This window comes from Jaculus jaculus, chromosome 11 (genome assembly GCF_020740685.1).
Source record: "Jaculus jaculus isolate mJacJac1 chromosome 11, mJacJac1.mat.Y.cur, whole genome shotgun sequence".
Lineage (NCBI taxonomy): Eukaryota > Metazoa > Chordata > Mammalia > Rodentia > Dipodidae > Jaculus > Jaculus jaculus.
This window is the reverse complement of record NC_059112.1, coordinates 7,190,183-7,207,108: the sequence shown is the minus strand read 5'-3', so window position 1 is coordinate 7,207,108 and position 16,926 is coordinate 7,190,183. Positions and strand designations below refer to the sequence as shown.

The 16,926-nt window shown below is 35.4% G+C and overlaps 1 protein-coding gene across 5 annotated transcripts in view; it reads right to left on the bottom strand.

The window, feature by feature from the left end:
* The window catches only part of Epha5 (EPH receptor A5), a 294,668-nt gene that overhangs the window by 50,167 nt on the left and 227,575 nt on the right, over positions 1–16,926 (bottom strand). For 4 of the 5 annotated variants that reach the window (XM_004665374.2, XM_045161229.1, XM_004665379.2 and 1 more), the window contains one exon: positions 822–887. The exons of the other annotated variant lie outside the window; for it this stretch is intronic. In XM_004665374.2, the coding sequence (XP_004665431.1) occupies positions 822–887 (66 nt within the window). The remainder of the gene's footprint in view (positions 1–821; positions 888–16,926) is intronic. 5 annotated transcript variants of the gene reach the window in all.

Genomic DNA, 16,926 nt, shown 5'->3' with positions numbered 1-16,926 from the left:
TCTTTGGCAAAAAAATAATATAAGAATGTACACAGTAGTTGTTAATCTGTATTATAGTTGTGAAGAATATTTCAATATTTACAAGGCAATTCGCTGTTGTATAAGAATTTTTATAAATATATGAATAGAATTTCTAATTCAATATCTCAGCTGACAATATAATTATAATCTGGAAATATAATACTTAAAATTCCAATTAGTTAAAATTATCTCATTTGGGCATTGATTTCAAAGTTGTTTTTTTCTATGGCCAGTGGTATCAAAATAGAAATATCACTTCAAATATGAAAAATAATTCAAGCTTAGTAAAACTTGTTAAATCATTTAAAGGTACATGTGGTCTGCTCACCAGTACCACATGTGTTCACAGTAACTATGAGGAAATAAAAGTCCGCAGTCACAGTATGAACATTCCATGGCTCCAGGAGCAGGTGATTACACCTGGATAAATGTAACACACTCCTCTCATGTGTGAGATGGGTTTTATTGAATGGAACAATGAAACAGTGACATGTTAAATGAGACAGATGCTATATACTTGAGATAATGAGATCAACTCAGCCACAGTGAAAGGCTTGCAAGAAAAGAAGGAATGCTTGCCATAGGAAGCCAGCTTTAGGTAGTGCACATTATTTCAAATCATCTGCTGTTAAGTCGTCTCATACCGTTCACCTTTGGCTATGAGGCTCAGCTACTCTTCTCTGTGACGGGTGACAGTGCACTAAGTGTTCAGGTGTGCACAGATGGGGAGAGAGGAGGATGCTAACAGGCATACATGGAGGTGGACAGTTACACAGGGTGAATGCTGGAGGGACACTAACCATATTAGGCTTGGATGGGCAACAGCGCACAGGGAGGAAGCCCTCCCACAGCCACACTCGCAGCAACTGAAAAGCAAACAAGAGAGCCCAAGATAAGGAAGGGGTCCCACGCCCTGAAGTACAGCATAAAGACACGGTGGCTTCAGTCATGTAGCTGCTTTGCTTTCCAAAAGCAAATGTCCTCCAATATATAGTTCTTGTTCCCACAATGCCTTTTACCTTAAGAAACATCTTTATGAACTGAAGCAAAGCTCAGCTGTACTAGAGTTAATTTTTTATTGTATTATGATTATTTTCCACTAAAAATATAGTGAGCTGATATAGCTAATTGTATTCAATGAATATAGCATACGAATGAAGATGTAAGCCCATTAAGTGTCTTTTTTTCTCAGAAATTTCCACAAGCTTTACAACTTGGAGGCATTATGTAGCTCTTTAAAGTCAAGGATGCAGGTAGTATCACACTCGGTGTGAGAAGAAGGCTGAACACATTAGACCCATTCATTTCTTATCCGATTGAAATTATGTATAGTGAATGTTTGAAAATGTTATTCTGTGTGACCTTTCAAATCACTTTTGAAGACACCAGTTTTAATTTTACATTTCCATATTTTATAAATACACTCCAAAAATACTTTCAGGTGTATAATTATACAAAAATATGAACTATTTAGGGTGGCTTCACTTCTGGGGATATTGAAACATCAAGATTCTTCTTAATTTTCTAAATATTCATATCAAAAAGCCTGAAAAAACTGAATAGTTTAATAAAGTTCCCTTCATTAATAAAAATCATGCAAGCTGAAAACATACTTTAACATACAACTTATTTAGTATTTTCACCCATTCATTTACATTTTTATGAATATCATGTATAGAGATATCAAGAGACTTCAGAAATAAAATACCATATACCAGCAGGTTCAGGTCCATTATTAAGATATGTCTACTTTAAACACTGTTTGAAATATATCTACTCTATTTTAAATTAAATTCATAGACAAAAGTTAAGTACAATATACATTACCTAATGGTTATGGACACAAACACATATTTTAAATTAAATATGAATATATTGTTTGATGGGAAGAGAAATCATTGGTCCTTGTTCCTGAGCTCTTCTTCTAACCTCTCCTTACCAGTCTTTCCTCTATATTCCCCTCTCTGCCTTTTTCTCTTTCTTCTTCCCGTGTGTGTGTGTGTGTGTGTGTGTGTGTGTGTGTGCATACATATAATGACTTTCAAATAAATATTTTATTTCTGAAATAATGAAAATTATGGTTAGGCTGTATATAATATTAATGTACTTTAATCTTTTGTTAGAATTATATGTTTGCATTAATACTTCATTAATATCTTATATAGTTATTAAAATATTATGTAAGCCTTTTTCTTTCTGCTACTGTCTTTCCCATAAACCTTTCTAACCACCAGTATTTCTGCTAAATACTATTTACTGGAGCCAGTCATGCTCATGACTGACTGATTATTTGTGGCTCTTTCCCAGATGCTAAGGTATAGAAGGGTAATAGTGAAAGAGTTGACATGATTTTTCAATATACAAAGTTTACTCTTTGGTCCTTTAAAGATTTCCAGGGCTGGATGAAGTGCTTGCTAATCAAGAATAGGTCCTGAATTATAATCCCCAAAACCCATGCTGGGTATCATGGTGGGCACCTGTAATCCCAGTACTTGGGAGGTAAATACAAACAGATCTCAGGATTACTGGCTAATGTAGTTTAAGTGGCGAACTTTGGATTCAGAATCTATCTATAAGTCATTGAGTAAGTGAGGGAAGACATGGAATGCCAAACTCTGGTCTCCATACTGATGCACACACATGCTAGTTTCCTGAAATGAAGAAGGTTCCTTGAACTTTTTTTCTTCAAAGCTTATATAAAATTAATGACAAAGTTTTATTTCCATTGGCATTAACAGTACAATGATCATTCTTTCCTAACATCTACAAGAACAAAACAGCTGCATGTGGTGTTGACTATAGATATGGCCTCCAACAAAATGATAACAGTTACTAATTGTTGGCAGGGGTACCCAGTTGGTTTGACAAAAATAATAATGGCCCTATCTTCCAATAAAGTAAGATTGTATCTTTAAAAGAATGTGTATTCACTCACACAAAATTTTCCATAGGAAAAGAAAAAAATCTGAACTCTAATTGGATGTTATCTATTTATCTAATTGTTAGTGTTCAAATAAGAGGCACACTGATTCTAAGAACAATTCAAATATTTTATTAATTTATCTTCACTTAAAATCCTTAAGACCTGGGTCTTAGGACATATACATGCACTTATATACAATGAACTAGAATACCAAATTCATAAAATTCATTCCTAAAAAATGAATTGGCTTTACCCATGCATAGGGTCCTACTAGAATTTTACAACAACTTTTCATAAAATGAGTTAAAACCTATGTAAAATAAATATTTCCAGTATTTTTTCCTTCATCATTGCTTTAATTTTTATTGATATTATTTTTGACTTGTTTTAAGATGATCTGAATAAATTTTGTTGCAAAATTTAGTTGACCTCTTTGTGTCTAGGTTTGGCAGTTATCAAAAGAGTGATATAACTAGTTCTCATGGATTTTGTGAAAATAGAGTGGAGAATATGTACATTTCACTTTGATCAGTGACTAGCATATGATTTTTGGGGAAAAGTAAAATCTATTGCTTGTAGTGATATCATAACTAATGTAATAGAATAGATTCCTTTTAATCCCATAATAATTTATTTCTATGATCCATATTACATAACATCATACTAAATATTAACATTTATAACTATATAATTAATTATATGCAGACCAATGGTAAAAACTGGATAGTGAATTCCAAAACTTCTACATCTCTACATCTGCACAAGACACAAACATTACTAGGTCCATAATCAAGGATGCGGGAGGAGGGTGTGGAGTTTTCCATTCCTTCTTGAGGAGTTATAGGCAGTTAATGGTGGCTGGGAAAATAGGAAGAATTTTTGGACATGCTTCATTCACTGGTAGAACCCATGTACTCTGGTAAATAATCCTATATATATGCCCATGAAAACAACTCTAATTAATCACAGTGGTCATACCCATACACAAGAAATGAGAGAAAGAGAGAGAGAGAGAGAGCAATTAAAGTAGAAGAGATATTAGTTGTAAAGAAGTTTAGCAGAAGGGGATAGGGAAGGTATAGGGAAGAAATGGGTGAGGATGGTGATCAAAATACACTATATATGTATTATGAATTATATATATATATATATGCAAGTATATTATGCATGAATAAGTAAGAAAATTGAATCTAAGACTTCACCTGTGGATATATGATGCAAAATAATAATCCCCAAATAAGTCTTAAGATGCTCTCACAGACAGTGCCAGAAGTTATAAAAACATTATGTCCTTAATCAATAAATATGCAGATAAGCCCAGGTTGAAAGTGCTTACAACCCTTGGAGATGATTTGAAAACAGAAACTGGAATGTGCTAGAAATAGCCAATCTAAAATCTGTGAGTGATGGCTCACCACAGAGCAGCAGTATTCCCATCAGCTCTTACCGTTTGGAACTCTGTCAGTAACTGTAGGCAGATCTAACAAGATGGTTAGAATCAAAGTTTAAAATATTTAGCAATTCCAGGGTTATAATAAAAAGAACTGATAGTCTTTGTTTGAACAGGATATTTCTATTTATCTTTTTGCAGATTAAAATATTACAGAAGCCGGATGTGGTAGCACATGCCTTTAATCACAGAATTTTGGAGGCAGAGGTAGGAGGATTGCCTTGAGTTCGAGGCCACCCTGAGACTACATAGTTAATTTCAGGTTAGCCTGGCCCAGAGTGAGACCCTACCTCGAAAAAAAAAAAATATTACAGAAGCTTCCCATGACCCAGAAGAGGATACAGATGAAATTACTGCCATCAGGCTATACAGAGAGTCAATCAATAAATTAATGTACCCTGGCAGTGTGAGTAAGGTGACCTCCCTCCTATGGAAGAATTGATTGTGCCTCCAAGTAGAAGAATCTTAAGCTATTAGATGCAACAACAACACTGCAAGCAGTGGAGATATTATGACTTAAATTCTCAAGCAAGAGATGATACAAGAAGATAAAACAATTATATACCACTAGATATATGAGAGAAAGACAGACGGAGTGATTTCACAAAATATCATTCCAGATAGAAATTATTTTCCCTCTGCTTATATAAATATATAGAAAACAAAAGGCTGTATCATGAGAAAATAAACTTTTATAATTCTGCAATGGTTTCATTACTTTTTCCAACTATATTATACAATAATAACACATTTATTTCATTTAGCTATACTAGTTGACCAGAAATTATTATAAAATATGAAGCTGTTTTATGAATTCTACTTGGTAAAGGAAATGACGAACCTATTATTTAGCTGGTATACAAGATGTGTTTATTCAAAATATACTTGAACTAAAAATAAATTTTCTCATACATTAGCTACGTTTTTTAGCCCAGGCTGGCGAAAAGTCATGGCAAGTCTCTTAACTCAGCCAGTCAAGCGATGAGATTAAAGATGTGAGCCACCTTAACTGTCTATTCCTTCGGGCACTTTTTGCTAAATTGGTGCACACAGTCATTCTCAGTCTTAGCAAACAATGAGAATCAATGTTCTACCTACCAATTTTATAATAAATTAATATATATGCATATATATATGTTATATATGCTTAATATGTATAATTATATATAATATAATAACAATTCCCATATGTACTATGGACTTTCTAATTCAGGCTCTATGAATAAATTAAAAATAATTTTATAAAAATGAAAACAAAAACTGGTGTCCAAAATGTACCTGGAAACAATTAAATGAGCCATCTTCATTATGAGGCCCAAACATTTCTATCTTACACATGTAGCAGATTCTAAATCCTCTCCAGGCTGAGAATTCCAGATCCAGTTGTTACCCAGTGGACATCTACTGCATCGAATGATGCATTTTATACTAGTCTTCGGATAAATTTACTTAATAAGAAAGGGGGGAAGCTTAGAAATTAGCATATTAATTATGTGAATGTCAATAAAATTCTAAAGTACCTGGACATGCATAAGAGCCATATTTTTCTCTTTTAGGTACTTCTAAAAAAGTGAAACCTACTTTCTAAATATTCATAAATTTTTGTCTTCCTAGACATTTGAAAAATCTTTTTCCTAGTAATTTTCATTGCAAGTTTGTTTTAATTGTAAATTTAAAATTTTAAAGAAAAATTTCTACTTCAATACTAATTACTGAGAATTTTAATCATATTATCTCATAAAAACAAAGCAACAAAATTATATTTACTGAAATTCTTCATGGTTCGCTCCCTAGCTATTGGACCAGGAGCTTAATGGAAGTAAATCTCAGTTTCCCCCATAGGGCTTGTCAAGAATTGGCTTCAAGAATTCTTGAATATTTTGACATTAAAAAGTTTTCTCTTTGACTTGGTTTAGAGTGAGAATATATAACAACATATGTAAATCACATTTATGTTATATAGAGAAAGCCAATTCCAATAAGAAAACAAAATTAGAAGTGGTTTCTCCTTTGTTCTTTGCATCAGTATGACCTGAAATTCTGAAGGATCTGGACCTAATATTAAAGGGTATTCATTGGCTGGAAAAAGAAAACACAGGTCCTTGGAGATTTTCACAATTGTTCATTCAGAAACAAAACCATCATCACCACCACCACCCCCTATGTCTGCACCACAAGTCCATAACATAACATAAACACCATTATGCACTGTGGAAATGTTTAATTCTATCAAACATGTATAAATACTGATGTGGAAATCAGCATCCTTATATTTCATACGTTTTATGTGTGAAAAAGTTCAAGCCACTAATGAGGCAGGATGTGATGAGGACCAGTGCCAGAGTGGCCCGCAAACCTGTCGGGGGCAGCCACATAGAGGGCTCCAAATAAGCAGGGAAAGGCTCTCTGTGCATCATGTCCCCTTGGCCTCTCCATCGCCTTCTGTCAGTAATTCTGCTATATTTATCTTCACCCTCAATGTGCGGCTCAGTTAGTGCTTTTTTCCTTTTCACACTGGAAGCAATAATCATATCTACGATTCTCACACCAATTTCTCCTCAATTTGTTCCAACTACTCATGGTCAAAGGTAATCATTTCCTGAAAGACTAACCACATGTTTCATAGGAATGAGAACAGGTGGCCAAGACTAAGTAACTGCCCTAAGTTTTCATTCCTGTACTTGAGGCTGGAACACAGAAAGCCACATGATCCCAATGCCTGTCCTCTACTTTGCTCACAACCTTAATCAGGACAAACCTAATGTCTCCCATCATCTTCAATATAAAGCGATTGCAATATCCCTCCATCTCTGAGTTTCTTCTAAATGCAGATGCTGTGGGCCAACTCCTTTCTTGACATCTTTAAAGACCTTCCTGCTCTTAATTTTATATGTGGTTCCCATTAATTTCTAGAATAGAAGCACATGGACTCATCTTTTCCTTTACTAAAAACTTGTTTTGTCTAGACCAGTAAGGCAATACTGATATACAATGTATTTATTCTACTGGGTTATTTGATTTATTTATTTCTATTACTGGGATACGTACAGTGAAAAACAAAAATACCATCTAAGTCCATTTCTAAAATCCTTACTGTAAGCACAGTCCCCTGAACGTTTACCCTATCAATCATTTCTGAGTTGAGTCACACCTACCTGTGAAAAAGAATTTGTGATTGCTTATGGAATCTGTCCTCAGTTATTTTAGCTTTTAAATTATTTTAATAAATGTAGAGAGGAAAACTTGACAGCAGGTAATATTCAAAAATGTAAAGTTTCTTTCCATTCCTAAACAAACTTTCTATAAGTACATATCTGACAACATGTTTTGAAAATAAATTTGTTTTAATGAAATTCTAATGCTCATAAAAAGGTGAGTTAAAAGGATTGAAAAACATTGTAAAGAAACAAACCCAACATAAAATTTCTGATTTTTTTTTTTTTTGCTTCCTCCATTATGACATTTTCTTCTATGTTGAATCATGTGTGTTGACTTTACACTTTTAAGATGGAAAAACCAATTAGACTAAGGTTCTAATTTAATTATTAAATAGAAAGTGAAACAATGTATGTTTACTAAAATTATCAAGACCCAAGGAATATGCATTTTATGGTGAAAATTAGAGATTTTAGGAGAGTGATATAAATATCCAAAGTGTTAGATTTTCATGTCAGTGTTTCAGTTAATGCAATTACAAATGTGGAAATCATATATTATAAATATTTTAACAGGTTTTAGATATAAAGGTAATAAAAATGTTTAATACATTTATACATTTGTAAAATAATGTGAATAATTTTGATTATAATTACTTTATGTAGGTAAGGGTAGACAAATTCATTTTTGTATATACTTCCTCAAAATGTTGTTATATAAAATATTTAATTCATGGTTGTGATTTTATGATACCCCAGTCATATTCCCCTGATCATACATTGACAACAACTAGATTTTCTATGACATGGGGTACTATCAGCTGGTCAGCTAGTGATAATTTCTTTTCATGAGAGAAGAAGACTGGAAAAGAGGTTGTGATGGTGCTTTTCCATTGTCAAGTGGACTGGGCTTATAATCACCTAGGAAATGGTGAAGCACATCTCCAGTGTGATTGCCAAGGCAGTTCCAAAGAAAACTGAGAGATAAAAACCTGAATGTGGGTGTTGCTGTCTTCTGAGCAGGATGTACTCTGACAGGGAAATGCTAGAAGAGCTCTAGAATTGCCTTTCTCTGGTTACAGGACTGGCAAGATGAGACTTGTTGGTTCCACCATGAGGAAACGTCTGAAACTATGGGCCAACATAATTTCCTCCCCTCAGCTCCCTCTGTCCTGTATTTCTTTCACAGTGTCATGAGAAGTAACTCGCACATAGGTGAAACAGCAAGCAGACAAAAAAAAAAAAAAAAAAAAATGACCCTACAATAGTCGGCCAACTAATGTTTTTTGTAAGGGATCGTCATTGTATATATGGTTTTACTTTCAGTCTATTATATATTTGAAGTCTTTAAAAAGCCACTGTGGCTGAGGAAAGACTACTTCTCCCAGGGCTACAGGACGCTCTGACAGGAGAAGGGTTGAACCTGAATTATGCCTTTAGTGGGAAAATGTATCAACTTAGGGTCTTAGGTGAGATATTTTTCCCTGTAAACCTCAAGAAGCACTATTATTCTGCTTTAATCATGCTGAGCCAAGCTTCCAGGCAACTACGACTGTCATGCGCATGGATATCCCAGCACAAATCCCTAACAGGAAGAAAAGACAACAGGCAAATAACAAAAACAAGAACAGTGAAGAGACCCTGAGCAACACATGAGGCCCGTAGTGCCTAAAAGGGATTGCAACAATGTCTACGAACTTTTAAAATCAAATACATGCCAAAGATCTAACACATAAAAGTTGTTTCTTTGGAGAGTAGACAGATGGCCCAGCAGTTAAGATGCTGGCCTCCAGAGTTAAGGACCCATGATTGACTCTTCACATCCCATATAAACCAGATGCACAAAGTGATGCAGCGTATAAGGTCACACATGTGCACAAGGTGGTGCATGTGTCTGGAGTTCAACTGCAGTGGCTGGAGGCCCTGGTGCACCAATTCTCTCTCTCTCTCTCTCTCTCTCTCTCTCTTTCTCTCTCTCTCTCTCTCTCTCATTAAAAAATAAGGGCAGTTTGCTAGGCTTGCCTCAAAAATAAAACAAAACAAAACAAACACACACACACACACACACACACACAAAGTCAGTCATTTTTCTGTGAGCTACAAGATAGGACTGAGTATGAAGAGATTTGGAATGCATGAAACCTGGGCTGCTGAACTGTATCCCTGGAACTGTCATAGCCGTCCATTCCTTCCCAAGTCAGCCTTTTGGCGTAGTGAAGAACACAATTTTCTGAACTGAGTTACTCATATATTAGAAGCATTTCTTTATTTTTTGGTTTGCATAAGGCATTAAAGAGCACAGATCTTGAACAAGTCTGGCTTTTAGCTAGTGTTTGATATCATGGGGAGCAATTTGTGTTTTCACAATGACTACCAGAGATGGCTCCAGAAATTAACAGCTCTTTAGGTTGAGTTCACGGTCTACCTTTGGCATAGGGAAATGCTATTGTGGGGCTGGGTATTAAGTTCCCATGGAAGCCCACATTACTGTGACTTCCAAGAGAAGTGGTTACTATCCCAGAAAACAGCAGAGGCCTCCACCAGAGCCCAGCATCTTCTGGAAATCTGGGCTCTTTATTTCAGAAGCAAATCACATTTTTATTGAAATGGAGCTTCAATCAAATGAACCATTTTTTAAAAAGTGCATTTTTTTTATAGTTTAGTATGTTCATTTGCCCTTTTTTTTTCCTTTAGAATAGGTGAAATAAAAGTGTCTCTAAATACTTTGCTAATAATTTGCATCACTATAAATCAATTTCATTGACTACCTGTTGTCTCCAAGTGCATAGTTTTTGCTTTGAAACATCAGCCTGAAAACAGCATCCTGAGAGGCCCAGCCATGTTTACGTGTTTGATCTGTGAGGAATTGCTGGTGGGAGACGCAGCAGTGCCAAGTCCCCGAGCCAGTCACCTTCTTTGGTTCAGTTTCCCAGGACGGTTTACTCCCCACAGTGGGCGACCTGTTGCTCTTCTCCTTTACCTGCTGGCCTTGCGGTGCACTCAGCCGCCTTTGCCAGTCATTAATACATTATGATCTGCTCACTAATTATTTTTGATTTCAGAGCCTTCAACGAAAAGAACACGTAATCACAGGAAAACAAAATAGCCAAGCTCCGTTACTAAACCAATATATGTTTTTCTAGATTTGTTAGATTGATAAAGTCACATCTATTGCTAATTCATAAACCACAGGGATTTCTCTCTAAAGAGCTCTTTTCGACAATCAGTGATTGCATGTGTGATTACAACTACTTGTTTATTTATCATCATTTAAAAGTAAAGCAGTACTATACTAAAATATTTTCATATAATATACTCTCCTTTCTAAAACTGATCAGGTTCTGAAAATATAACATCTTAGTTATGATAGAGGCCAAATATATCATTATGTCTGTGATGCCCCTACATATAAGCAAATAAGAGAGAAATAGTAGCAGTTTTCTTTATAGACCTGTAAAGAACACAGTTGTGTTCAATCCGAAGTTTAACATGATGTTGATATTAGAGTATCTAGGTGGCAAAGAGCAATGACAACAGAAGGCAGGGAGGATTTTTTAAGTCTTTGGTAAAACTTCTTGAAAAAACAGTATTTATTTTGGAATGATACCAAAAGTTATATATTTTATCAAGAAAATATGCTTATGAGTTGGACATTCTAGTAAACTTTTATTGGAGCTACTAATATAAGTCAGTTTTCAAAACTATCATCATTAATCGGGGAAATTGACAAATCACTTCAAAGAACCTTAGATGGGTAATTCTTTAATTCCATAACTTATGAGGCATTTGTTCAATTAGTCTCTGTGGGAGGGTCAGAGAAATTTTAATACTCTAAGTCCTTGCTGTTGGACAGAAGAGAGGATATAGGTAAGGCTCTACGTATTTTTGTAATCAAATATTAAGTTACATGAGAAATGTTTATATGATATTCAAATATTTCAGGGCTAGAGATATGGATTAGCAGTTAAGGTGCTTGACTGAAAAGCCAAAGGGCCCAGGTTTGATTCCCCAGGACTCATGTAACCCAGATGCACAAGTGGCACATATATCTGGAGTTTGTTTGCAGTAGCTGGAGGACCTGGCCTGCCCATTCTCTCTGTGTGTATCTCTCTCAAATATATAAATGAAGGAATGAAGGTTTTCTCTAAACATTTGAGGAAGGTTTTATCATGGGGAAAATAGCTTCATGGGGGTCTTGATGAAAGTGAATGCTTTAACACTGAGAAGGTGGAGGAGCTTGATCCAACCACATGGAGACTGTCGGGACAGTGACAGGGAGGTCCATTTCATCATCTCAGCTCATGTGCGTTGTGTGGCAGGCTCTGCCCATCAGGCTGCAGCACGAGTTCCTGCTGTGCTCGGCCAGGCAAGAAGTCTATCCTCTTTGTCAGAAGGACAGTGCTATGTTGATTGACCTACTCTGATTAATCATAATATAAGTTTTCATTAAAACCTGTTGCCTGAGCTTTGAAAATAAGTGGTGAGTTCCCAGAAGTCAGAGCTTAGCTCAGTGCAGGGAACCCCTGATACAAGATGTGTGCTCTTTTGCAATCTCACAGGGCATTCCTTCTACCGAGTCATTTCAGTGGTGAGAGCCTAGAAGTCAGAGCTTAGCTCAATGCAGGGAACCTCTGGTACAAGATGTGTGCTCTTCTGCAATCTCACCGTCCATTCCTTCTACCGAGTCATATCTTCTTCCTTTGACGTACATCACGCTCAGTAGAGGACACTGGTCACATACGGCTTACTGTTCTGTGCAAGGGTTTCAAGCTGAATAGTCGATAACAGTTTAGCACCTGGATTTATGTTTTCTTCTCTTTTATTTCTTTTTCTTTGTTTGTTTTTTAATATCCTGGGTATTTTCATTACATGAGACTTCAAACATGGTAGAGGTATGAATTTTCTCTGTCATTTGGAAGGAAATAAATCCAACATAGAATTTGTCATGATAGACCCAAAGCAAGCAGTTTGTTGCATGCTCTCAAGAACTGAAATTCAGTTATTTAATGGGGGCAAAGAGAAAAATGGTTAGCAGTTAAGCCCAGGCACAAAATTTGAACTTGTCCTGGACAAACAATGGAAGATCTTTACTCCAGAAACTAATGGTTTTATTTATTTATTTTTGTTTGTTTTGTTTTTCTTTCCAGTAAAGAAGCCACTTCTGAAACTAAATTTATCATCTTGAGAAAACCCTATATGAAAAATCACAAATATTCTTAAAATTGCAACCAAGATCAAGCACCAAAAAAGATTTTTTTAAAAAATTGTTAAATTTTTACATTTATTGGGGGGGATACGAAACCAATGGAAGGGAAATGGAAACCCCATGTGGTCTGAGAGCCCATCATGGAAACATGGGAAGGCATTTAGAGGGGAAAGAGAAGAAACTGCAGAGCGCTCCTGCCATGTGGAAGGGGGTGGAGCCCATGTGGGAGTCGAAGTTAGGGGTTCTCCCTCATCTCAGCCCAAATGAGCTAACAGGAGGCATAGCTTTCTAGGAGCCAGAGGTTCGGCAGAAAGAACAGGTGTCCAAATGAGAGAGCTGATCCCCTGACAAAGGTCTATTTATTACCTTATTGTGGTGAGTTTCACCTTCACATGCAGCTGAGGCAGAGTGCATAGGGTGCAGACTGATTGTTCTGGGGTACGGGGGTGACCCAAGAAGAGACCAGCCATGAAGCCAAGATACAGAGCTGAGCCTAACCAACCACAGTGTCAGGGTCAGACTTAGATTCTAGAAAAAAGCAAAATCCCTCTGAGGGAGGACTTCAGGTTGTTTATAGAAAAACAGGTCTAGGGAAACATGTCTATGTCTCTGTTTAAGCAAGAGATAAGGAAGAAAATATTTTTCTGTGATCTCTAGCAAACTGTAGAGTGCAGGGATAGGCTGAAAGAGAATCCTGCCTATACTTTCCAGGGCCAGATCCCCCTAAATGCCTTAACCCCACTCTGAAGAAGTAACCCTAGCTGTCTTTAGGGAACCAGGGCCAGAAACATCTGGCATCTTCAAAAGGAGTGTGGTCACTGGGTGTGGCCTTGGGAAACTCCTCCAGTGGGCCTAAATAGGGTGAATCCATACGTATTTGGAGAAGTGCAAGAAGACATTCCTAGAATAAAATATTGGGGAGAAATAGTAAAAGTAAGGAGTTAGTGGGAAGTGGGCACACAGCAAACTGGATGCCTTTAAGGATTCTATTGTTGTAGACTTAGGTGTTTTCTCTTGTTCATTTTTTAAATTTATTTTAATTTTAATTTTATTTATTTACTTGAGAGCCACAGAAAGACAGAAAGAGAAAGAGGCAGGGGTGGGGAGAGAAAATGGGCACGCCAGGGCCTCCAGCCACTGCAAATGAACTCCAGATGCATGCGCCACTTTGTGCATCTGGCTTATGTGGGTTCTGGGGAATTGATTCTTGAACCAGGGTCCTTTGGCTTCATAGGCAAGTGCTTAACTGCTAAGCCATCTCTCCAGCCCCTCTCTTGTTCATTTTCCAGTAACATATTTGACAAAAATTTTAAGATTTTTTGTTGTTGTTGTTTTATGGTGTGTGTGTGTGTGTGTGTGTGTGTGTGTGAATATGTGTTCAAGAACAGGTAGTGACATTTATGGGAATACACGTGTATTATATGTGCATGCTTTTTTCTGCTCAACTGTATACATAGAATTAACTTAACATTAAAAGGACATTTTGAGGGGCTGACGGGATGGCTTAGAGGTTAAGGCACTTGCCAGCAAAGCCAAAGGACCCAGGTTCAATTCCCTAGGGGCCATGTAAGCCAGATGCACAAGGAGGTGCATGCTTATTTGCAGCAGCTGAAGGCTGTGGTGAGCCCACTTCCCACCCCCCCCCCACCATTACCTTCTCTCTCCCTCTCAAATAAATAAGCAAATAAAATTACAAAAAAGAAGATATTTTGAAATTTTTTTGAGATGAATTAAATTCATGACTATTTAGTAAATGAGAACAAAAATGATGTAGTAGGAAAAGTCATTTAATCTCACAAAGTCTATAGTGAGAAAAATTAAATGAAGAATCATTTCTGTGTAATTGATGTCTTATTTTCTAACTCATATCCTATTCTATCCTATTGGTTTAAGTTTTAAGATATACTAGGAAGAGTGCAGTCATCAAATTTCAGAAATTAGACCCTAAGATTTGTAATGAGGAAACAGGAAAAAATAATGGTTAACATAAATATGAAAAAGTATTCAGTGTAAGGCTTTTTCCACAGAAAAGATGAAACCAAGATATCTATTAAATAGTATGAGCAAGAGACAAAAAGCACAAATTAGGATCTAGGCAAGTTTTCAATGTTCAATATTGTTATGGATGAAAGAGAAAAATTAAAAAGAAGCCACATGATGCAGTGTGTTTCAGGAGGCTTAATTTATAATCTTCATAGCATAATTACTCATAATTTGTCAATTGTTTTTCAATCCCACGGGGAAAAACATTCAAAGATTAATGAGAAAGAAAGAAAATGAAAGTTTTTGAACCTTGCAGAAAAAAGCCTTATGGAATAGTTAACAACTTTCATGAAGTTGACTTCTTTATAACTTGAAAAATACATTTTTCTTTATGATTGATGCTTTTCTATAGTACATAAAACTATGCCTCAGTAGGAAGAGTTCATAAGATTAATATATAATCAACTGAGAGCTAAAATGTTCAAAGAATGTCAATATTTGATATCTTTTTCATATTTATGCATCACAATAAAATTATTATATTTATCTCTGAACTAGATTATTTCTATAACACTCAATATTATATCCCTCAGATTCTCTCAATAAGATGTGAATAAAAATAAAACTTCTCATTATTCAGATCTATTTTCTCTTAGGAATATGCAAATGAACTAAATTAGTAATGCATCTAAATCATATAAATATTTTTGAGTAATACTTATGACAGTACAGAGAAGTCCAAGTTCAGTCAACAGAAATATTATCCCTGCACTTGGGAGGCAGAGGTAGGAAAACTGCTGAGAGTTAGAGGCTACCCTGAGGCTACATAGTGAGCTCAAGGTTAGTCTGAACTAAAGTGAGACCTCACCTTGAAAAAACAAAAAATAAAAAAGAAGAAGAAGAAAGAAAGAAGAAATATTATCAATGATGTCTGGTTACAAAATTTTACTTAAGCAATTAATAACAATAAAGGAAGAAAAACAACTTTCAATAATCATGTATTTTAAATTTAAATAAACAGATATATGTAGTACAAGCACAAGAAAATTCCCCATGAACTCTAAAACACAACTGAAGATATTTCTACATTTACCAATTAAACTGTTGAAATTAAATTATGCATAATTGAGAAAATATAAATTGAATGCAAATATTTCTTGGGAATTATTTAAGCCTAAATTTACTTATCCGTTTTTTGTAAATTACTTTTAGTGATTTTATTTTTATCCTTTCAACTGAATAGGTCTTATGAAAAGACCTGAGGAAATCAGATTATCTTGAATATTCTCCCTAAGTGAGTTCATAGAGAAGAGAAAAAACTTACTCATGAAGTAATGGACATAGATAGCTTGGCTTTGGTTTTCCTTACCTGGTCATGAACTGCCTTGCCTCCCAACTAGAAACTCTAAAAATAACTGTTATCGTGACATTAAAATTGAATAGAAAATTGCATGTGATACATATTCTTCACAAGCTATGATCACTTTTACATGTACTTGAAGTAGAAAAGGAATTTTCAGATACAAAGAAAAAATATATGCATACACACCCACAATATTATATGTTACCCTGTAGTATAATAGATCTCTTACTAACATGATCCTATCCTATCCTATTCTAGTGTTGAAATGTGTCCTGATATGTACAATTATCCATTGAACATTAACACTACCTATATAAATACATCGATTTTCCTGCTTTTTTTTCCCTTTGATCTTATAACATTTATTCAAAATGCTGTGAGGTTTACATCTTCCATGAAAACATTCATCAGGATTTGTATAACTTAGTATTAATGACAAAATGTATTGATACCATTTCTGACAATAGTCTAGGTTAAAAGAATGGAAATACTTATATTTTATTATTAGCTTATTTTCATAAAAGACCTATATCAAAAGCTGGGAGTGGTGGTGCACACCTTTACTTCCAGCACTCGGGATACAGAAGTAGGAGCATTGCCATAAGTTCAAAGCCACCTTGACACTACATAGTGAATTCCAGATCAACCTGAGCCAGAGCAAGACTCTACCTCAAAAAACCAAAATAAAAACCAGAAAAAAAGACCTTTATTAAACTTCATTTATGGCCAATTTTATTTTTAAATTAAAAAATTTATATATGCAATAGATCAAGTCATACACTGATTGACATAATATTTACTGGAAATTGCTTTCAATCAGCACAG